The sequence below is a fragment of the Amphiura filiformis genome, chromosome 6, assembly GCF_039555335.1.
Source record: "Amphiura filiformis chromosome 6, Afil_fr2py, whole genome shotgun sequence".
Taxonomy (NCBI): domain Eukaryota; kingdom Metazoa; phylum Echinodermata; class Ophiuroidea; order Amphilepidida; family Amphiuridae; genus Amphiura; species Amphiura filiformis.
This window is the reverse complement of record NC_092633.1, coordinates 69,444,505-69,469,550: the sequence shown is the minus strand read 5'-3', so window position 1 is coordinate 69,469,550 and position 25,046 is coordinate 69,444,505. Positions and strand designations below refer to the sequence as shown.

At 35.4% G+C, this 25,046-nt stretch overlaps 1 protein-coding gene across 9 annotated transcripts in view; it reads right to left on the bottom strand.

The window, feature by feature from the left end:
• Window positions 1–25,046, bottom strand: part of LOC140155933 (misshapen-like kinase 1) — a 78,632-nt gene that overhangs the window by 25,709 nt on the left and 27,877 nt on the right. For 8 of the 9 annotated variants that reach the window (XM_072178953.1, XM_072178952.1, XM_072178956.1 and 5 more), the window contains exons 4-12: window positions 21,808–21,852; window positions 12,552–12,632; window positions 11,622–11,732; window positions 9,426–9,516; window positions 8,525–8,710; window positions 6,835–6,913; window positions 6,158–6,324; window positions 3,541–3,561; window positions 23–101 (exon numbers count right to left, since the gene is read on the bottom strand). In XM_072178953.1, the coding sequence (XP_072035054.1) occupies window positions 23–101; window positions 3,541–3,561; window positions 6,158–6,324; window positions 6,835–6,913; window positions 8,525–8,710; window positions 9,426–9,516; window positions 11,622–11,732; window positions 12,552–12,632; window positions 21,808–21,852 (860 nt within the window). The remainder of the gene's footprint in view (window positions 1–22; window positions 102–3,540; window positions 3,562–6,157; window positions 6,325–6,834; window positions 6,914–8,524; window positions 8,711–9,425; window positions 9,517–11,621; window positions 11,733–12,551; window positions 12,633–21,807; window positions 21,853–25,046) is intronic. The other variant, XM_072178957.1, reaches the window with a different exon arrangement.

Here is a 25,046-nt window from a genome sequence, read left to right as displayed (position 1 = left end):
GATGGCTGAAAGTTGTCCATACCTTGGTTCTCCTTCATCCTGAATTTCATCTTCCTCGCCACTTTCTTGACTGTTGTAGTCGTAGTCTGTACTCTCCTCCACTGTTGAAGTAAAAACACAACAGAAATAATCAAATATCATACTAAACATTATAAACCTGTGGTCTCACTTCACCATCAAACACTGAAAACTAGCCCTTACTACCAGTACAAATAAATAATTGTATTGTTAACATAAAATGTACTGTCCTAAAACAATTGTTACAATTTCACCAGGACACTAGGGGTTACAACATTACAATCACTGGAGATTGGAGGGTCAGGATCCACCTGCTAACTGAGTCTATTACTAAACATTCACAACATGGTATTTAAGTTTGAGCACTTTTGTTGGTAGTAGATTAATTTAACTTAATAAAGAAAATAAAGACTGTACTGAACCATGTACGTTATGTACCAGTCTAGGTGTACAGCCCCCTCCCACTTGTATGTAAATCAAATGTTCACTTATTATGCCATATCATATTCTTACATTGTATAACTATGTGGTAGCTTCCATGCTCTTGTTAGTCACCAAATGCCCTCAGAGTGACCTCAATTCCCACTTTAATGTACCCAATGAAGCTGAAGTCATACTCTGCTATATCAGGTACATCAAATGTACTCCATCAGTTAATGTTCAACTTCATGTGGATACTTTTGCTTGGAGTAAGAAGTGTTCACCATCTGCACCATCCTAACCATAACAACAATCTGTTACTCCTAACTCTAAAATCCTATCCCTGAAACCTTATCACAGCCCTAAACCTCGCCTTCATTTTATTAAATCGTTTGGGAGACAGTAGTGTTTATAAATATTGCCTTTTGCTTGTTTAATGATAAGCTGACATAAGTTTGCTTATTTAATGATAAGCTGATACAACTTTTGAAATAATACATTTGTATTCTGTATTCTACACACATGTGGTTTATAGGCATATGACTCTTTAACCACATCACCAATTTTAAATTAATTTATGACCATTATTATTTTACTTTCGGAGTGAATACACTTTTTTATGTGGTTGTCATGTGTAGAGCAGTTATCATGTTCAGTCCATACAACAACTGTTCTATGCACATAATAATCACATGGTGTATCCATTCCACACAGGTGTAATATGAATCTAACAACAAAAACAACAAACTGGAATAGACAACACACAATACCATACAGTTATAAACACACTAATAAACACCCTTTTCGCCCGATTCCGTATGATATGTTGGGAAGTATTTACGAGAAGTACAGCACATTAATCAAATGTTGTTCATTTTTATGACATCTTTGAACCCACATGATCCAGTGATTCATTATGGAATACACACAATTTATGACTGCACACAAACTAAACCAAAACTGAATGGACTCACAGCCACATTTGTACAAAGTACACATGTACAAAGGTCGTGTTTGTGTGTCATTGATGTGGGTCTTTTTACAAAACAATATACATACATATGTGGCTTTTTGTGACACTGCAATTCACTGCGATTTCTCAATATAAATAATGAACCCATCATTTTAATAGTAGAGAGATCACCTTGCACAGCTAAATTTTAAAACTTAAGGGTTACCTTACTCACATCCCTATATCAAGAAATCTGGTACCGAATAGAGGAGTTTGATGATGTAAGCCTTAATAGTATGGTTATAAAAAGTCATCATGAATGATCATGGCAGTACATAGTGTATTAAAGTTACCTGAAGTAATACTATGCACTGCTTTAATTGCAGAGAAATGTTTGTGTGAGAATAGGCCTATTAATTATACCTATTCCAACTGGCACAAGTGAGTTGAATTATTGTTTAAGATGTGTGAAACTGTAAAAATAGAGTGAAAATCTCTCAAAGTTGAAAACTTTTAAACAAGGTCTTAATGTTTCCAGCAGGAAACTTGTCATAGCCTTTCAAATACAACATTTTTTGGAAAACCACATAACACCAGGATGTGTTGGATCATACAACAATCCAGTACAGGTGTTTGCAAAACTTCAAATGTGTCACCTAATAGTGTCTATAGTGTGATCATTCACAATGAGCTATGACAAATTACAATGAGACTCCTAATATTAAATCCAAGCATGACATTTTCAATGTATTGTTTTGCTATTTTAGATAGCTCCTACACTTGTAGTAGATCCTCTGCTCTAAACCGATGCAATAAAAGTGTGTTTGTTCAACCACAACAAAGCCATGCAGGTGGACCAAGTTCATTGTACCATGAAACTTTGTCCCCGCTCTTCACTGGGTGACAAAAGCATGTAAAACATGTGGTTTTGTTAGTATGCCAAATTGTCAGCATAACTGAGTCAGTGCAGACTAAATCATGCAAAAGAAAGGTATTAACCAACATTTTATATTTATAAAATATGAAATAACACAACTTTCATCACATACATTACAAATTGCACAATTTTTTTACAGATGAAACAAGGGAGAAGAATGCCAGTGCATTGATTGGTCACCCTATGTTAAATAAATAAATAAATAAATAAATAAATAAATAAATAAATATATAAATAAATAAATAAATAAACAAACAAACAAACAAACAAACAAACAAACAAACAAACAAACAAACAAAACTTAACCTCAAAATATTCAAATCTCAAATGCCCGTATCCCATGTGCTCAGAGATTAGTCAGAGGTACCTCAACTTATTTATAGAATGATTAGATTGGTTTCTAATCTGTGTAATGGACAGTCTGAAAATATTGTGTTTTAACCATTGAACTTCATAAATACGCACAGGCAGAAAGTCTGGTATAGAATTATCATTTACACTTTGTCACTTTATAAAAGAAGTATGAATTATCATTATGAAATTTGTATCTATTTTAATTGTACTGCTTCATCAATTGGTTGAGCAATTAGTTGAAATAATTCCAATTGGTCTACCAGACACTTCACATATAGATAGTCTTTGGTTCTCAACTTGCTCTTGAAAATTTATACTATATATTATTTTAAAGAAATCCAAATTCCTCTTGTTATTTGTCATTTTCTAGCGCTCCTCTACCTAACCCATTCCCTACCATAAAAACAAACAAACTAACAGCAACAAACACACACCACTTAATAAGGCATGCGCAAAAACATTACATCAGTGATTCTCAAATGTAAGTCAATGCCCAATCTGTTACTTATGAGTAATGGCCTACCGATACATTTCTTAACCAACTGCAGGATACAGCATAGAGTCATACATACTGTTAATTTTTAGCATCAATCATAACTAGTGAGCTGACTGATTTGGAGAATTTAAATCAACCAATTACTGCTGAAATGATGAAAACTTAAATATTGGGTAATCCTCTTCGTCAACATTCCAGCACTGGTGAGGAAGTTTAATAAATGTAAAGTAATTTTAGTATGTGCTAAAAATGATCAATATTTTTCTTTTAACACCTTTCACATATCAAGCCATTCAATTCACAAGAATGGGACTTTGACAAACCGGGTTTAAGAATCACTATGTACATTTCCAGGTTAATTACCAGGTAAAGTAGTTGTGTTTCCTTCATACAATAAAATAGATCATGGCACAAGAAAAGTGATCAATTAAAACAAGCATAAATATAAGTATCAGAACAAGATGCAATGTAGCACTCTGCAGAATACATTCCAAAATTAGATCATGTGATGGTAGATAGGTGGATACGACTAACGGTCTCCAAACAGTTATGAAGTGGGGAGTGGAAAGGGTATCTCTTCTTGTCAGAGATGCACTTTACAAAAGCATAGCACCCAAGGACTGGTAACTCTGCTCTCTGGCCGGTAAACCTGCACAATTACATGCCTGTCAGGCTTGTAGGCTAATCAAGACACAAGTATGTCAGACAGGTTCCTGTCAGGCTGATTGTGTTTTTGGTTATATGTCTGACAAGCTAGTGCCTCCAAAGTTTTAGGTGCAACACCTACTGCTTGCCCAATCATATTATCAAGTCATACCGGAATCAAATCCTCAATTTGTACATTTAGAATTAGATTGCAAATTTTAAGTCTCCACACCATGGGTTCCCAACTGGTGGATTGGTTCCCCATTTGGGTTCACAATTTGACAACTTGGGGACACTAGAATACCCAGGAGTAAGGTGGGACAATGCATCAACAGGGTCCGGAGTGTAGTCTTGACTTTCAGGAAATGTGTTCACATTCATCAAACATTAGGAATATCTGCCAATGCAAGGATAGCATCACCAATTGTCCAATCATGCCACTCAGTGATAATGCAGAACCAAATATATCTATGAACCAGGGATAGTATCATCTCTTATTTAATCATATCAGTGAGTGATACAAGGGTTTAATTCCTTACTAGCAACCTTCAGTTTAATTAATTGGATTGTGAGTATCCAAGCTCATGGCAAGTCTCCATAAACCATAGGTATGGGCCAGGGATAACATCATCTCTTGTACAATCATGACATTCAGTAATACTGGTTTTCACTTCTTTCGTTAACTTCCTGCGCTGTTTTTACAAAGATCAACCATTGCATTGAAAGTAATAACCCCAGTTAAAATAATCCCAGTTATGAGATACAGATATTATGATTTGTGTCCTAACAGTGTCATCTATTTGACCCCGTCTTGAGATACGGGTAATTATTTCTTGCGTTCTAACCAACATCTACTGGACATCTACATGGGTATGATCTTGTCCTAAACTCCTAACCATGCCACTTAGTGGTACTGTAGCTATTCATTTCCTGATTTCACTTTCTGGAATTGATTTCATTGCAATATGTAATATATTGTATTAATATATGGTATATATTAATAACAGGGCTGGATTCACTTCCTTATTTGTATAACCTTTGGTAAATCTAAAGCCAAGAGAATCTAGCAAACCAGCAGTAAAATCTAACCAAAGTGGTTAACAATTAGGTTGGACACTTGCCATGTGTTGCAAATTTGATATATTTTAGTGTTTCTGCAGAGTGCTATATAATAGTATTAGAATGTACAGACAGTTTTCTGTTTTAATTTGAACTCAAATTAAGGCTCTCATAGTTAGAGAGAGATATGACATTAACACATGACAATGATATCACATGGTATCATACAGCATGACCTGAAATAACTTTCACATAAAAACAATAAATATTTGATTATCAACAAAGCTGATCTAAAACGTGCTATCATCAGATACTAGGATGCATAACAATTATGCAAAAGATGTGCTCATAACAAGTTAGTGATTTACAACATACAAGAGTGAATGCATTTTAATATCTACTATGCAATCAGCAAGATTTTTGGAAACTAGTACTAGTTGCCTTCTTTGTAAACACATTATTTTACTCCTGCTGTTGTTTGTAATGTCAAGAGACTTGATCATGATTTACAAAGAAGGTTTTTATCAACATGTTTTGGTAACTAAGCATTATAGTATTGAATCTAACCCCAATATCTGGGTTTAATAATTTGTGATATGATCATGGCCATAGGTACCTACTGGCCTTAGCAAACTTGATTAAGATGGCATGCAACATGTGCATCAGCAATGTTAGATATGTAGTCCATCTCATGCCATAATCCGACCGATTAATTGGGATCCACATTGAAAAGGGCAAATAGACATAAGTTTATAGAGTTCAGTACAAGTTCATTTACATAAATTGTCCTACATCTAGAGAGTACTGCTTCTACCTGATAACATTTGAATGGTTTTATTCTGATATTCCCCCACATGGCCATCATTTACCATGGAGAGCACCATAATTTGGATATGATGGTGTTTGCAACTGTGAATATGGCACACCATAATGTATCAGCTTCCAGAAGTGGTGCATAAGATGATAAGAAGGATGTGGATAAGGTCAATGCTATGATGCCCCACCATGACAAAATCACAATCCACTTTGCAAGTGTATTTTCAACTTAGATATCATTAGATATTAGGTATCTACCTACATAACATCTTAAACACCCCAATTTTAACTGCCAACCTAAAATCTACCCCTTTTCAAATTGGTGCACACAGTCAGTGCAAACAAAGCCATCAACTCCTAATAATATATCAGTTCCCCTTTTTTGTCATGGTAAGGCAGTAAGTGGTTACAATATGTGGCATCTGATACAAGAAATGTGCTTCAAAAACACCAAACCTACCTCTCTTCTTCTTCGTTCTATCAATGTGGTCTTTGAGTTGTATTTTTGTCTGTCGTTCACTTGTCAGATCTTTGATGAATGGATGCTTCAGTAACGTTGTTGTGTTCGGTCTGTCGTGGTAGTTTTTCACTAAACATTTGTCCACAAAATTTATAAACTTCTTGGTCCTAAATTAAACATGAACAGAATATGAAAGAAAACCTCAGCAAACATGAATTATATAAATAACACACAAGAATTATGTTAATTTCTGTTTTTGAAATTTGGAATGGGTCCTTTGCTGTGAATTGCTCTGTGTAAGGTATATGCAGGGTGCTAAAATCAACCATAATTTGAACCATACACATATCTTTTAAACTGCAAGACTATCTTGGTCGTACAATTTTAAAATGATTTTGTTTAACTATTAAAAATTCCTATTTGCTGTGTACTGCTTAAAATATTCTGCAATAAATCACACAATAGGTATTGCTTAAAGTGGAATATATGCATTTGTAGAAATATGTATTAACATAAATAATTTTATAAACCCAACTTGCAAGTCAGAGCAACACATGTTCATTACCTGGCTTGGTGGCTTAATGTTTCTTCGTGTCAATTACTAATATAATGATTTTTTGCCAATAAGGTTGGTGTTATTTCCTGGCTTACTTACTTGTGTGGCCGGCATTACTTACCATTTCTTTGATTTCATCCTTGGTGGTGGGTTTCTTGGAATCAAGAAAAGAGCCCTCATAGGATGCATATCACATAAGGCTGAAAAAATTAAGAGAATACACAATTTAAGAGACATCATACCAAGAAAGAGATAATAAGTAAACCCATGTGTACTGTGTAATATTAAAACATACTTAATATGTTTGAACTCAATTATAGTACTGCTTCATGGCCTAAAAGTAATGTGCAAATTTCAGGTATGAACTCATAGGTATGTGACTTTATGACACGCCATTCCTTCACCTTGACATGCATCTTACTTCCATACAAGATCCAATGTCTTGATTCTCCATTCAACCTATCAATTTCAAAGTAGGTACATCTCAACTAGTATTTCATCAGCAACTTGCCAGCAACTTAAGCCACAGTAGAAACTAAACACTTGACACACATATCACTGTTACACATATATCTTTTTCTCTTGTGCGACATGTTCAGAATCTAGGGCTGGGCCTACTATTTCAGTTGGGCGGGTTATGCCGATCAAACAATTTTTTTTAGGCCTAAGTAACAAGACTGCTAAAAGCACCATGGAGGTTAAGACTTTGGGGAGAGATCCCTTTTCCTTTCCACTGTAACTCAAGTCCAAAAGTTGAACTGTAGCCATATTATATTAAGCTACATATGTTTTTGCTCTTAAATGATCTACAATAAATAAGGTATGTAAATACAAAAAGGTACTTAATTCTCTGTAGGTCTAATCTCCATAGTAAGACAATGTCTACATTTGTTTTGTGCACATAAATCTATATCTGCAGCTAACCAACAAAGCATATAGTTCATTTTTACTCAATAAGGTCTCAAACACTCCATCTGTCAGGACACAGTTCTTTAACCCTAATATGCTTGTATGCTCATAGACTAACCTCTGACAATCTTGGGTACAAAAACTCATACTTCCACATCCCTGGTCAAAGTTTGAGCAAATGGTAGTTAATTGGGGAGGAGGTTACTGAACTGTGCCATTGAAACTGAGAATATTTGGGCTCATAGTGACTATAGTTTCAGTGAGGTTCTTCAGCAGTCTGCCAATTTGGCACTGTTTATGGTGTAAACATAGAAGCAGGGTTCTGAGTGGCTAATTGAATTACATCATCATATGTGACGTGTCATGTCAAAAGGAGACACTTTTGGGCAGGATCGGAAATGGAGAAAAAGCCAAAAATCTGCCAGGGGGTGATTTTTCACAATTTAGGTTTGTTGCTAATTTGAGATGTTATTAATTTCAAAAATATTGTCTGATAGTTTCAGACCAGAATATAACTGGCATCTTGTATTTTTGGAGACATTTATCAAGGTAATTCCTACTCTCAACATTGTCAATAATATTTTTAAAGGCCGATATCTCAATTTCCAATTTTATAATATCATAACTTACGAACTCAATATCTTCGCTTAGGAATGTCCAATTTCATTGGGGAAAACGGCGTAGTGGAGCAAAATATCTCTTTATTTAAGATATGTAAAACCTCAAAATTGATAACCTGCCCAAAAGTGTCTCCTTTTGACATGACACGTCACATATCGGCACCTCATTCACTGGTCAAGCTGCTGTGATCTAATCTTTTTACGCGATAATCAGAAAAAGCAGACAGATACCGCTGAAGGTATTTGCTGAATACTATAGGGATAGCAAAAATTGTTTCTTACGTGGTTGTCCTTCAGCCATTTCAAGAGCTGTGATACCGAGAGACCACAGATCACTTCTATTGTCGTATGTTGCATCTGGATTCTCATCGCATGCAATGACCTCTGGTGCCATCCAATATGGCGTACCAATAAAGGTGTTTCTTCTGCCAATGGTTTTGTCTAGCTGTGCACTCACACCAAAGTCAACTGTGTATAGTAAAACAAAAACATGTCAACATTAGTGTTAAGTGCTGCTGTTTTTTTATTCATGCAGACATGTCAAATAATTAACTTTAAGCTTAACCAGTTGTAATGGTTGTCGAATTCTGCATATATCCGTCACAGAAACAGTTTTTTGTGGTAGAAATTAATCTTTTAAAAGAGAGAAAAGCACTAAAAAGCAAGATTCACTTCGAGAAATACGAGATTGCGTTTTCTCTCTAAGCCTAAATAATATCCTATTCAATTGGGCGATCATTTCTAGCAGTAAAATTGGTCGAACTACTATGCAGCACTGCAGCCTGGCATGCTTTGGTGCAGCAATTCTTAGTTTCCCTGACTTCTGCTTTTTAATGTCGACATATCAAAATTGATGTTGACATGTCTGGATATTTGAAATGTCAACATATCGACAACAGCCCTAGTGTTAGGGATATTTTAGATCTAGAAATGTTGGAAGTATTGTTTTTCATGAAGACATCTCACTTATGCCTAATTATAAATAAATGATAGTGGTAAATTATATTCTATGAGACACTAATAACCAGTTATCAACAGATTACAGATGACCAGTTCAGATGATACATCTCTGAAAGCATATGTAGTATTGTAGTCAATAAATATATATTATGAAGTCCAGTTGAACCGAATTAAAAATATATTCTTTTCCACGTTACAAACACGGTTTAAAACAATCTCTTACCCAATTTAACTTCTGCTTCCTCTGTAAGTAACACATTCTGGCCTTTGATATCTCTGTGAATTACATGGTTTGCATGCAGATGACTTAAACCCTGTGGAAGAGATGGCAAACACAATATTTCATTTCAATTTTTCATACACAGATTTCATTAAATTGACTGACTGTACATTTTTAAAAGACAATGGGAAATAAATGTCAAACTCACTTGCTTCATCGTGCAAGTGTTCTGACAATTGCCTATAAAAACAAGCGACACAATCTAGCCAAATCGGGTCACAGGAGGCAATTTTGAAAACTGAGATATTATCACCAATTCCCCATCAATTTGCACACTAACCAATTGCACTATAGCTGAAATCTATCCCCAACACTTGGTTGCATTGTTTTTGCAACATAAATTTTCTTGCATTAATTTGTCGGGGCTTTTTTGCTTCCTATTTTTTGCCTGTATCTCAGTTTTCTAATTGCCGCCTTTGGCCTGGTCCAATCAGATCATATCATATTATCTTCAAATGAACTCTTCAATTTCTTTGGATTTTTTACTACATAAAAACATAGCACTCTATGATTTCTTTTATGCACTTTTGTTTTTATCCATCTACATAACTGCTACCCTGATGCAGGATTGCTTCCTACCTAGAGACCAATCCTCCTCTGTATCAAATGCATTCATTGTATTGATCTGCCTCTGAGCTGCTTACTTAAGGTCAAAAGGAAACACCACTTCCTAAACCCCTCAGCCAAGCTCTTGGAAAACTATTTCTTGAAAATGGGCTTTGAGACTACCAACATGAAACCATGGTGTGAAACGTTTGAATTTAGATCAGATTTCAGGCACAGACATGGAATCAAATCATGTAATGCATCAAATTACTAACTTGATCTCACGGCTCTATAACACACTTACATAAGCAGTAATAGTGTTCAATACCACACTCAATTACCCATGACCGTGTCAATATTATGTGATTTAGTAACTTACACATGCAGGGCATAAAATAACAGTTTGAAAGTGATACAAAGTTCATGATTCTCATGTTTTTAAGTTTTTCTTGTCAGTTGCCAATAACAACTTCTCTCTGTTATGTTTCACACTGGTTGTGGATTGATATTGAGAGTATGTGCACAACAGTGTCATGGCTTTCAGTATGGTTAATTTAGCAGGAAAGGAATTATGGATTTGTTTACGCTTTATGCGTGTGCTATAAATTATGTTGCAGGATTGGTGATGGGAGAATTGGTACCAGCTAACAAATGAGCACAGTCTGGGTATATACACGATACACAACAAGAATCCCCCTCACACCCACCCTTACTTGTAAAGCCCTGCACAAAAGGACCTACAACATACTTCTTCCTATCTAACTGAGGACCTTGCATGCTTCCAAACCATGGACCAAGTTGACTAATTTACAATAGCTTAACGACTGAGACATAGTTGAGCACTTTACTGTGGATGATTTACCTTACTTGGATTTATTTATGTATATATGTATATGTATTTTACGTTGTTTGCAATACACTGGTAGGTAGAGGAAACCGTTGGGTATGTGTCCTTGTTTTTACAAATGTCTACATGGGCACATGTGCACCATACCAGACTCACACCTAAAATGTACATGCATGAACACAGTACAAGCAAAAGTTGCTATAAGTCCAGCAATGCTTGCCAGACTACAGATATTTTATATTATTTTTTAGGCTGATGCAAGCCCCCTCAAAATCATAACTTGTGAGGCAAAAAAGTATCTTTTTTTTTAAAATCTTAAAACAGACTGGAATCAGGAGCCATTTGTTTTTGAATATTGCTCCTGGTTCACTGGGATTTTACAAGAACCAGGAGAAATTTCTGAAAAAACAGGAAGAATTTTCAAACCAGGAGCAATTTCTCAAGAAACAGGAGCAATTTTCAAATAGTCCTTTTCTGCAATACAATATACAGCATACCAGCACTACTGCATCAAGTCAAAACTGGAACCAGGAGCAATTTGTTTTAGTAAATTGCTCCTAGTTCATGTGAATTTGACAAGGAACAGGAGCAATTGGTGGCTTTATGCGGGCAAATTTGCTCCCAGTACCTGCTAATTTCAAGGCTTGCTTACTGACAATAATCATATGTACTTAGGCATCAGCAATCTCCTTGACATAACTTACATCTTTTTACTGTCATTCTTCAATCCTTAAATTGAATCTTACCCTAATAATTTCTCTGCATATATAAGCTATCCATTCTTCTTTGAGACACTGTCCTTTTGTTGCTTTCACCAAATCAGTAACAGATCCAGCCCCACAAAACTCCATCACCAACTGCAAAGAAAACATACAATTTCAGTTACTTTCCCAACTAGTATTCTCAAACATTTTATGATGCGATGCACAGCCATTATAATTGCAACAAAGCTGTTGTTGGGTTTTCCTCCCTATTCAGCATTCAATTCAGTTTATGAGATTCTGTCTGTGATGTAATTTACAAACATCAATGTTAAACTGCGTTCAGTAGATGTATGTAGCAACCTCTTGCATTGTTTCATCCTAAACACCAAGACTGATCAGAACACACTGCATTATCGCTTTGAGTACCATTTCAAATCTTTTGTTTGAAGCCGATTGATTAATGAAAGCAGACCTTCTGGTGAGTCAAATTAATCTCAATTTAGGGTTAGTGCATCATTGTTCTAAAATTTGCCCAAAACTTTTGGGCAGGTTATCAATTTTGAGTGTTTTACATATCTTAGATATAGAGATATTTTGCTCCACAACGCCGTTTTCCCCAATGAAATTGGACATTCCTGAGCGAAGATATTGAGTTTGTAAGTTATGGTATTATAAAATTGGAAATTGAGATATCGGCCTTTAAAAATATGATTGACAATGTTGGGAGTATGAGTTACCTTGAAAAATGAGTCAAAAAATACAAGATGCCAGTTATATTCCGGTCTGAAATTATCAGACAATATTTTAAACATTAATAACATCACAAATAAAATTCACAACAAAGCAAAATTGTGAAAAACCATCCCGGGCAGATTTTTGGCTATTTACGATCCTGCCCAAAAGTGTCTCCTTTGGACATGACATGTCACATATGTAGACAAATTGGCTATAAACACATGTACACTTTCTTACCCATAACTGATCATCTGTCACCCTAATCCCCTTCTTGATAAAAGCACCATAATATGTCGCTATGTTGCGGTGAAATGAGTACTGAAAGAAAAAGAGACAAGAAAAGATCAATTTATGTACTGCAACTCTTCCTCGGGCCATCCATTTATTCAAATGTGGATCTATATCACCGTACTATTATGGCATGATGAAAAAAAGGAATTATTTTCTTCAACACAAATTGTGAAGAAACTGGACGAGAGCATTTTCAGTTTTCCACCGGCATATCCCATTGATTACCTAGCAGACTCTTGTTGCTGGGTTTAAAAAAGGAAAGGTTCAGCCTGAACTAACTTGTACACAGATTGCATGCTACTTTAAATAATGGAAATTAAATAAGTACATGCCGGGGTATATGTAGTCATGTACCATCAAAAATATTTTCATCTCCCTCCACCATGTATAACAATGGCAAATTTTTCATGTAAGAGCACATTTATTTTAGGGTGAGGATACAGCATTCTCACATTGCTTTTGCCTCACATTATAACACACACATTTTCAGTAACATTGTGGCTCTTTCTTTAAATTTGTAAGAGCATTTCACATTTTGTTACTTGAAATAAAATAATGAATACAGAACCTCCTTTGAAGAAGTGTATTTCTCTTGCTTGTTTTGTGTCTTTTTAAATACTTGCAATGATTTAGAGTAGCAGTTAGTATGAATTGTGTTTGCTACAGCCCTTCCTCTTTTGTAAGAGTGAATTTTAACAATTATGCACCCAGCCAACAGCTTCAGGGAGCAAACCATCAGTTAACTGACCCTTGAACCCTAAACTTGGTTAATTTGCTTCTCTAATTTCTTCCTCCATGAGCTCCCCTTCAATCAGATTCATCACACATTTCTCTTCCTCTTGAACATGATGAAGGGGCCTATTCCCGGGGCCTATTAAGGGAGTAGTTCAATGCAAGGCGTGAAAAATTACATCTGCAAAAATTGCCATTTTTACAGTATCTTGAATCCCAGTTCTCATACATCTTTCCTAATATTCCATGTTGATGATATAAACATTCACTTTTTCACTGGGGAGGATTTTCCCACACATATCAAGACAGTAAGCATGTTATCCATTATTTATAGGTCATTGATGGCACACGCCTTATTGATTATCAGTGACCTCATCATCATCTGCATAGAATACCCCAGCCAATCAAAATCCTAGTCTTATCTCAAACCAAAACATGGTCTAAAATTGCATATCATATGTGATAAATGTTTGGAAACCAAACCTAAATATTGGATCATCATGTCACTCAAATGGAGCCTGTATACTATGAATTAAGTTCCCACCAGTGCTGATTTTACTGCAATCATCTTGAATCATTTTATCACAAAACCAACTAGCTCGTACATAATCATTTATTCCAATATAGTGCCATCTGTGACATCCTTGTAACAAGTCTATTCTCTCTCTCTGATCTGATCTGATCAATGCCACAGGTGATGGGAAAGACCTAATGAATATTCAGTAGTGATGATGTCATGCATTATGAGTCAGGCTTAATTATGCTATTGATGGGGAAACTCCCCTGCACAACAAACACATGGCATTTCCCATTGGCCTTTCTCTAGAAGAGCCCTCTGCCTATGTTTCAATACAAGGCCAAACCGGGACATGGCCCATTAAAAAGATCAGGACAAGGCCCATTAAAAAGATCAATTAAAAAGCGTTAAAATAATTAGTGATGCTACACAAATTGTGTAAAACTGAGATGTTCTTCATCCCCGGTCTTCATCACTTGATAAGGAATGAGCATAGTTGAATCAAATGTCAAGTAGATCCCCTACCAACTGCATTCAGCTGCTGCTGCTCTTTTCTGGGAAAAACTTTGTAGAGGAGGTAATGCTTAGGGGTTATACTGATTCATTTATGATTAGAGTAAATTCAATAGATAACTTTGTACTATTTCATAACGGCATCCCACAGGTCTAACATATTCTCCATCCTGTATATTGTGTGAGTTTCTTTTCCCATGTCTATGGTTTCATCATCTACAGAATAAAGCTAGCCTGAGGTTATTTCTCCCACAAAGTTTTAGCCTGGACAAGCCAGTCCAAGCTTGAAAGTTATGAACATTATACTTAGCCTTTTAACTATGTCTCAAAGCCGCTGTGCGCGTTCGTTTTTCTTAGCGCATCCATGTCAGCTGAAATGGCAAATTCATTTTTATTCCTTTATTAGTTTTTTGCTGCTAAAATCATGGAATTCTATTTTGAAGAAAATGTTCTTGATTAGTTACTCACATTGTTTAGGTATAAAACATTTGATATTTATAATTCGATTGTGTTAATCAACTACAATTTTAGGCTGTACACTCAAAAATGACATCTTAATTCAAAATTAAGTTTTAAAGAAATCCTTTAAAAAAATTAAATACATATATCTTTTTTTAGCCTTTTAGGTGTTGTTCAATGATTTTTCTTTATTATTTTTTAGGATTTAAATAATCAAGGAGACATCAATAACCAAACCTATATTACTGTTCATGATATTTTGATTATGCGGCGTCATGTGGGACAGTCCAAGAAGGTCAGTCCATAAAAAATTGCAAGCACAAAAATCTCAGTTCCTTCGGATCTAATGTCCTAATTTTGTGAGTGTGAAGCGCAACTAGACACAAGGTAGCCAATATGCCGCAAGTCGAGTTTGCCATGGAAAAACAATACAACTTCACTGGATGATGTACATTGTAACATTGTAGGATTGTTGTCTTCAAAGTCACAGATTCAGGAAGTTCAAAGATGAAAAATTACAACATCCTCGCATGACATTCATAAAAAAGCAAATGAGATCAAAATAACAGGTCCAAACTGATCTTTCTTTTTAAATCTTTATAACAAACAGCAGAAAAAATAATTATTTATATCTTGCCAAAGTACATTGTACATGTAATTATGAAAATCAATTGGTCATGAAGACTGATGCGCCCTGATGCTGGCCTTTGAGGCATAAAATGACAAATCCAAATTTACATGTAAACGCAGACTGCTGGCCTAGTACTAGTCATCAAAATGTGAAGACATGAAGATCGCAGCTCAATTCACAATATTTGTTAAATGATTATGTAGCCCATTTCACTTTCAATCATTATGATAAAAGGTTAACTTTATAAAATATGAAAAATAGATCTAACCTTTTGTGACTGCAGTGCACAAGTATGTATTTCAAAAATTAGCAAAACAATAACAGAAATATGCATCATTTTCATTCATTGTCTCAGGTAATCATGAGTCTGGTTAAATCAAAAGTTGGCCAAATATTTCTTCAATCATTTTCCAAATGTTATTGATATTTCAATCACATCACACATTATGCTAATCAATACATTTAGTACGTTTAAATTGTATGCCATCCCTAGGCTTTTGAAATCCATGTAAGCTGTGAAAGTATGCTGCAGGCTCATGCACCCATGTACACAGTATTGTCATTATTTCTTTCATGTACCAGCCAACAGAGTTCATATTTTATGCACAGAATCAGACTAATACTCGCTGATTGAACCTGAAAAATGACTGCATTGATTTGTGCATTCTATTATAACCCAACAGTCATAAATGTACTAAAATTTGACGCTGGATTTCATCACTTAGGCCAAAAAAAATTGTTTGGTTGTACTCAATCTACCAACCCGATGAGGCCGACCCAATTGTTTTTTGTTTTTTTATAAAATTCACAACCAAAAACCGTAAAACTTACACCAAAAAGATTTTTTTTAAATGTCGAAGAAGATGCTAAATAGCTTGTTTGACACCAGCCGGCCATAAAATCACTACAGTTGCGACATTGGGTTTTAACATATTCAATACAAACGACATGTGAACTTAGACGGCAGGGAATGCAACTGTAAAATGACACATTTTTACAGAAGAATCCCAGTACAATATGGTGCACAATATTTTTAGTACAAGAAACAATCAAAAAATGTTTTTATAAAATATGTGTTATTATATTGATACACTTTAATAAATATTCTTAAATTCTTTTCTGTTAATATTTTGTACAATTAATCTAGTTTTATAAATGTACGTATATTTTTAATGCAGCAATTTTTTGCCATCATGAACACATACTACATGGTGATATGCAATGAGAAATTATATTGTTTCCATGGTGGTGTGATGCAGTCATGGAGCCTTTAGCCAGGAATATATGCTCATTTTGAAGCCTTAGTTTTTCCTGTAGATTGCAACATCACTTGTGAAAGAAAAATAACTTGCTCATTTTAAAAAGTATTTATATACCATGTAAAAACCTTAAAGGTGAACCTCATTGAAAATAAAGTTATATATCAATGGAAAGCTTATGATGTCAGGATACTAAAAATTATTTTTTCCGATTTTTTTGATGACCAATAAAGCTGAAAAATTAAAAAAATGAATGAATTTTTGGTCTTTTTTGAGCGCCCAAAAAGCACCCAAATCAATCGCCTATGACCTTGGGAATGCTCGTGGCGTAAGCTCAGGGTTCGCAGTCATGTGATCCTACTCGGAAACATTGAACAATACTTGCTTCCTGTACTTTGCAAGCTGCCCGGCAAGTCTGATTTTCACAATAAAGCTTGAAATTAGAGGAATCTTCAAGTTGCTGGTTCCTTCTATATATATTAGAAATAATAGAATTATTGTCAACACATAAATTTTCCGTAAAATTTTGACAAAATCAGTCACAACTGGCTGGGTATAATTGGGTAATTGAGTTTGAATTTCGCGCTGGGATCAATTCCATGCGCAAATGCTTGCTGCTACCGTATACCGCTCATGTCATCGACTGAATAAACATGATCGCATTGATCGAATAAAATACTTGTTTGTGACATTCCCTATTCTTGATTCATTTTAAAATATCTGATTTTTAAAAATATCGTCTTGCAGTAATCAAACAATTAATAAAAAATCCAGCCCATATAAAGGTTTTCATATTTAGCGCATTGCGGTAATACATTCTTTCCACACAATCACGATTGAAAGAAACAGATACTTTATTATGAAATAAATACAATTTAGGCTAAATAGACCATTATTTGATGGAATTCTGAAATCTGAATAAAATTAAAATATTGTCACTTGTGTCACGATTCTTTAATGATAGTACAATCAGTGTACGGTAAGTCTGAAAAAGTGAAACATCATGTTTTATGGATTACCGAACATGATGCGTAAATTGCTGCTGAAGAAATTGCAGGAACCCGAGGTGGACATGCACAAACACAGCGACTCGCTTCGTCCGGTAGCACTTGCGCTGTGTGCCCGGCTGTGTGTTTCAGCAGATTTGATCAATCGCTTATATTTGGACCATTTACAGGAATAAATTTTGCTGATGAAGTAGCAATAAGTTGGAAATATCAGAATGTGAATATCAAATCGGTCATTTTGTCTGCAAGTACAGTACAGTCGCGGATACCGAACACTCGGCGACTGAGACTCAGTCAGTCACTGAGTTCATCCCGTAGGGATGTATCTACTGAGTTCGCCTATCATACATGACCGGTTGTAAAGCTAAGAAATAATTAAAAATCCTGTACATGTACCTTATTCTATTCCTTCATTTTCTCATTGTGATAAGTTCATCTCAACTTGGTGTGACGATCTGAACTGGTAGCACTAGCAGTTATTTTTTGCAATCTGTTTTCATTCAGGTTCTTCGAGAATCGTCGCTCTTCGTCCTTTACTGCAATATTCCCTATGCATATCGTGGATGGCTTGGCCTATCCCAAATCACCCGCCAGCACTTTTCCCATTTTTAAATCCACACAGTTTATTCAGGAACTTCATTCTTGATTTGATCATGATGTTTCCTACATGTTATTCTTATTTTATTGAAGATATTTTTCATGTAAAGTAAGTTGACAATGACTGAATTCAGACATTGGCCCGATGCATGCCACAGTAATGCATGGACATTGTGTTTACAATCAAACCCGGAAGTAACTGTGTGTCCCGAGCTGACGCTCATCAACGAAAGCGCCCAATTTGAACAATTTCGTTTTGAAATTTAGGGGGGGGGGGGTGCCAATATCCAATCTTTGCATGGAGATTATGTCTAGCCTGAAATACGTTAGGCAAATAAAAATATTCTTTTCTGCTTCCTGGCATCATAAGCTTTCCATTGATATATAACTTTATTTTCAATGAGGTTCACCTTTAAACATTAAACTTTTTTAACTTACTTCTTTTGCTTCCACAAGGCCATTACCGTACATGAAAAAAAAAGTCCATACTATTGTTTTTTGGTAGAGCTCATATCCTATTATATATTTTACTTGATTTGAAAATAACTCAAGAATATAAAGCTCGACCATGTAGACTTTTTAGCTGGTATGGATTTTTAGTTTGGGTTTGTTATTTGTTTGTGTTAAAAATGTACAAATACTTTGATCATTTATGATCACAAATCAACCTACATGTGCATTATATGAAACCTACATTTTAAAATGGTTTGGTTCTATCCTCGACCTCAAATCAATGAAGGTGATGGTCAACTGATCAATGGCTTCGAGTTGTGTGATGAGCCATGGCTTACATCTCAGTCTCTTTAATACAATGTACTTCATGTTCTCATACATACATTGTACACATTTATTAAAATATAGCTGGGTAAAATATGTTTGGTTCTGGTTTCACTACTTCCTATTATAAGCCTACTTGTTGTCTCTTGTTGCTATTACCCAGGCATACGACTTGTGATGCCATAAGGTCTTTTCCGTAGGAGGACAACCTAAAAAGGGCAATTTTTAGAGGGGTCAGTTAAGTCCACTTTTTACAGAAAATCTGTGCAAGTTTACTTTTCTACCCCTGCCCCCCCAAATAAATCCTACATACATGTACGTTTACAGGCCTGGGTTAGCTGAGTGAATGAAATTCTTACTGGCCCAAATCATTTTCTCTTTGAGATGTCAATAATAATTGGCAAATAAACATTGACAGAAAGCGTTCAGATGATTCACAGCACTACTTCAACACTCATCAGCGCGCAACCATCAATGTAACAGCAGGTCATGTCAAGCTCATTTGACAACGGATCCTACAAATCCTAAACACCGCACTCCAATGTATTTATCAAGGAATCAGATACTTAATAGAGTAATGCATAGTGCATACACACAAATATATATGACATACAGTCTATCCCCAGACTGGCCAGACTAACAGCCAGCCATGCGCCTGATCACTTGGTAATAATAGTATGTGGCAAGCTGCACGGTTTTTGGCTTCCAGCTAATCTGTGAAGATGAGACAGCTATCTACCAATCACTATGCCAATTGGGTATCTCTGAGATTGTACCTCCTCTAATCAGCTGTTGAGTGGAATACAACAGATGTGGGATACCATGTATGGATTCTTTCATGAGTGCAATTTATTTGCTTCTAACTGTTGTTTGTCATGCAAAAAAATATATCATTTTGTATTGTTCACATACGGTATAAGAAAATTGTTGCAATCAATTTATGAAAGTTTACACATCTCAATCTTTGGTTTTATAAATAATATATCACCTAATATTCTAACTTCCTTTAAGGGATCTAAAATGAGCGTTTATTATGCGTTTACGACAGTATTTTTGTGGGACATGAGAGCACCTCGGACCTATCGAATTGCATTCTGAATACGAAGCATGTCTTTCTGATATCAAATAATTTTAATTTTTGAAAATCACAATATAATACAAATTTTATGACAAATTATAAAAATTTGATATTTTTCAAATTTTTGATATATAACAGTCCTCGAAGTTAATTATATAAATCTAATGATATATTCTTAAAGTGTATGTAGCAGGAGGAAAAGCCGACGGTCAATTGAAAATTTTGACCTTTCATATTGAAGATATGGATTTTTTCCCAAAAGACCTAATTTTTTTTGGTGTTTTGGGAACCAAAATCCATATCTTCAATACGAAAGGTCAAAATTTTCAATTGATCGTCGGCTTTTCATCCCACCTCCATACACTTTAAGTATAAATCATCAGATTTATAAAGTTTACTTCAAGTACTGTTAAATATCAAAAATATCAATTTTAATGATTTGCCATAAAATGTGTATTAAATTGCAATTTCAAAAATCAAAATTATTTGATATCAGAATGACATTCTTCGATTCAGAATGCAATTCGATATGTCTGATGTGCTCTGATGTCCCAAAATAAATACTGTCCAAACGCTCATACCCCAGCCCTTAAAATTGTCATTTAAAAGTACAAGTATTCATTATGTTCATTTGAGCGTGATATAATATTTTGCCTGCAGCACTTGATTGGGATGTGATTGAGAGATCAACATGGATGGATCCCTTGTTTGTGGCATGTATCAGCTTGTGCTGAGGACTGTATGTGATGCTGAGTCTGTGACAACAATACTTAGGGATATGCTTACAATGATATTCCAATAAAAAACAAATCATAATTACTGGCACTTTACCGTCACCAACAGTTGAGACTGGGAGAAAATGTGAACATTGAAGATGTGATGGTGTGAAAGCACATCCACAAAAGCTCTTCAATAGCAAATTGTGGATGAATGTAAAGTGATTTCTATAGTTTGCTTCACCTACAGTTCGATAGCGACACCATTGCTTTTCCATGGTTGTGCGGCGCAGCAAGTGTGCCAACATACTGCCCTTGTAGACATGTGTGCAGACAATGTGCAATCAACTTTACATGCATGATGTTTTATGTCTAGCATAGGCAATAACAGCTGAAATCAGGGTGACAATGTTGATGAAACTTCGGCCAGGCACAAGTAACCTGGTGAAGGGAGTCGCTGTAGATATAAGCTTTTACAAATTTCTATAGGACAGGCAAGTGTAGCAAACAATCGGGCATAATTAGAAATGGTTGTAACAAGGTCTTTTATTATGGGTCATCTGCCCTCGCTGCCCCGCCTTTTCCAGATGAGCCAAGGGGAGAGCGGATTTGATTATTGTTTTTGGTCCTGCAGGGATTTTGAAACGTCTCATACCATACTGCGACCAGCAAAATACGCACCTGCATCAAGGTTTGGTATATATCTTTGCAAACTACTGAAAAAATTTACTGTCAAATAAAAAAAGTGGCCCAAAAATACAATTGAAAAGGGATTTTTTATTTGACCTTGGGGAAATTATATTTTTTAGAAGCAGGTAGGCTACACCCACCCAAAATTGTTTCTCTTGACTTAACTGTTACACTTATTACTATTATGAATCTGATTCAGCACAATTGCTGTTATTCATGTGCTTACCTTTTTCAGCACATTTATTTCCAGCTTGATTTCTTCCTCTTCTTCCTGTAGACAACAAAAAGACAAAGGATTTTGACATGTTATGACTGGCAAGAAACATTATTATAATAACATTCAAAGAATAATCAGAGGATAATATGTGTCTCAGTACCATATCAGTTAAAGCAGACTGTCATGTAGTAGACCTGCAAATTCATACTATTGAGAAGAGAACCACAGACCCTAGTTCTAGGGTCTGGGAGAGAACAATCAAAATAAAATGCAGCCAATTCAGTTGTGTGGCGGTTGCATTTTGCATGGTTAATTTTTTTACATTTTGTTGACATTATGCATTTTAAAATAAATATTCATACTGATCTATAGATAGTATTTATGAGATTCCATACACCTCTGCATCAAGTCAGGCTGGGGTCAATGAACTCCAATTACAGTCTGTCGTGACAATTTTTGTACGTGAGCTTGGTCCACTCCATTTGTTTCAAAATACTTTCCATATTGAAATAGTGAAGAGCCAAAAAACCAAATCTACAGTGCATTCGGGGATTTAAATTCGACGAGAACCTGAGAACTGGTTCTCCTGAAGGTTCTCGCTGGATTACAACTACGAGAACCAAAATTGGTTCTTGTAAGCTTCCAAGTCTCAGATCGCATGTTGTGTTACATTTTACCTTCCTTTACTTGCAATGGAAATATGATTTCATAATTTTTTCCTAAATTATAATTCTGAAATGTTGGGAAAGAAGTTAAAAGTTTTCTTCATTTTAGCTATCAATTTATTGTACAATCACAAATGGAAACCCATGGACTTAGAACTAGTTCTTAAGTTGAGCATTGTCGTGAAAGGGTAGTGAAAGAGACATGCATTGTCTGTCAGTCTCAGAAAAACTGCAAAAAAATTAAGGCGAGGTACATGAGGGGAAGGTGATTACAAGTTCATGCATCACTGCAGTTTTCCCTTGAATATGGGCTGAATATCACAAAATTTTGCATGCACAGGCAAAATGCATGTAAAACCCCTCTAAATCAAGCCCTGGGTGACAGCCTTATGATTTTGCCTGTTTTTCTCACAATTCTGCGGGAATCGAAAGCCTGGTTTGATGAGAGCCAAAGCTTCTCGCAAAAGCCCTTTGCGAGTGCGAGAACCTATATTAGGTTCCCACAATAAGCCCAATCGCCATTCTAACTTCCGGTTTTTGAGAGCAGTTTTGGGACACTTTGACCTCTGACATATCAGGAAAATTTACGCAATTATTATTAATTTTCTTATTATTGTCACAATTTTGATCATTAAAAATACCAAATAATTAATTTATAAAACACTAATATTTTTTATATATTTGTTTTAAATATTGTAAAACATTTTAGATTATATTTTGTACGTATAAAAACCCAATATTTCTGAATTTTCTGAAAGGTCAAAGGACAAAGTGTCCTAAAACTGCAAAAACTGTCCTACAATGCATTGCAAAAGTCTTCCAATGCCGATTGGGCTTATTGATTGCGAATTTGAACCCCTGTGCATGAATACAGATACATACGGATACACATTGTAATTTAATACAGTACCGGTAAGTGTTGGTGTTCAAAAAAATTTGGTTATCTTTTTATTTCCTAAATCATTTGCCAACATAAAATTACAGTATTTCACAGAGACAAGTGTTCAGTTCTCAAATGGATTAAGTAGTGCTGGATACAGCCAACTGAAAGCAAGCTGACTACAAACAAAACAAGATTCATTAGGTAATCATTATCTCATTATAAATGAATCAATAGTCTCCATTACTTGGGTGGGATTTACTGCCCCTTTCTCTCTCCATAATGTATGAGATGCTACATGATGCTAGGTCGTGGAGATGTGACAGTGAATAGATGTGATGAGTGTGAAGATTTGCTCGTAAAAATAATCAAGTCAAAATATGTGACCCAATCATGCAATGAGGACAATGCCACACTTGAAGTTGGTATTTTAGTTATGGCCGATTTATTTTGTTTCAATACCACATGTTACTAAATTACAATGTATCATGCAAGAAATACCGGTACATATGTATACATTATATCGCGAATTATTTGATATCAAAAGGACATCCCTTCTTCAGAATGCAAAATTTTATTTTTCACGACCTTGTCTTCATTTTTAAGAACTAGCAATCTTCAAAACAGTGTACCAATTAACCTCGCATTGAACTTTCAGCAAAATGTATCTGTAAATTGCAAACATAGAAAGCATCACCCACTTGTACTTGTAAATCATTTTGGCAAGTGATATCTATACACACGGTTATTGACCCATGAATACATACATGTACGTAGTTTACACGTATCAAAGAAGTTTTTGTGATTCCAGCATGCACCCCCATATTATGTCACATTTACTATACAGTGTAGAGTACACCCCCTCCCCCCCCCCACACACACACACTCAGACACTACCACAACCCCAGGGTTAAAGGTTTCAGTGGTACCCCCTGACAATTATAGGCATTATTATGTTTTCAGGGTTATTAGGAGTTAAGAAAACCTAATAATGATAATATTGGATGGCTTATTTCGCATGATACCATAACATATCGGATTCGTGAATACAAATATCGAACTCGCAGTTGGCTCGTCCGATATTTTTATGACTCATCCGATATGTTATGGTATCATGCTCAGCCATCCAATATTATATCAATATCATCATACTGGTAGTAATAAACCAGTATCCCCACAAGATATCATTACATGTACATTGTATATACATTTGTTTAACACTGATCATACTCTACCAGCACACTAAATTTGGTACAGCCTGGTATGTACATGTACAATCTAGTCAGTTCAGGAGGTCAGTTAAGGTGACTATAAAAGGTGACCATCAGAAAGCCATCTGATCCCCCCTGAGAGGTACATGGCACACTTGCCTAATGATACCCTGTATACATGTACCATACCATGACCATGTTGTGTGTGGATTCAATTGATACAACTAGGCCCCGGCAAAAAACACAATTTTTTGAAGTAAAAAACGAGATCCAAAGTATTGAAAAGTGAGAAAAGCGAGATATCCCCCGGAAAATGGCACAAGAAGCTTTAAAAACGCCCCGAAAATACGAAAATCCGAAAAAGAAAAAAAAAATTCCATAATAAAAGCCCTCTGTTGTTCAGATTCGGTCAATGACAACAGTGAGGATGTGCTTCCTTTACTACCTTGTCGGCAGACGGCAAAAATGTGACAAAACATTCACCTTGAATTA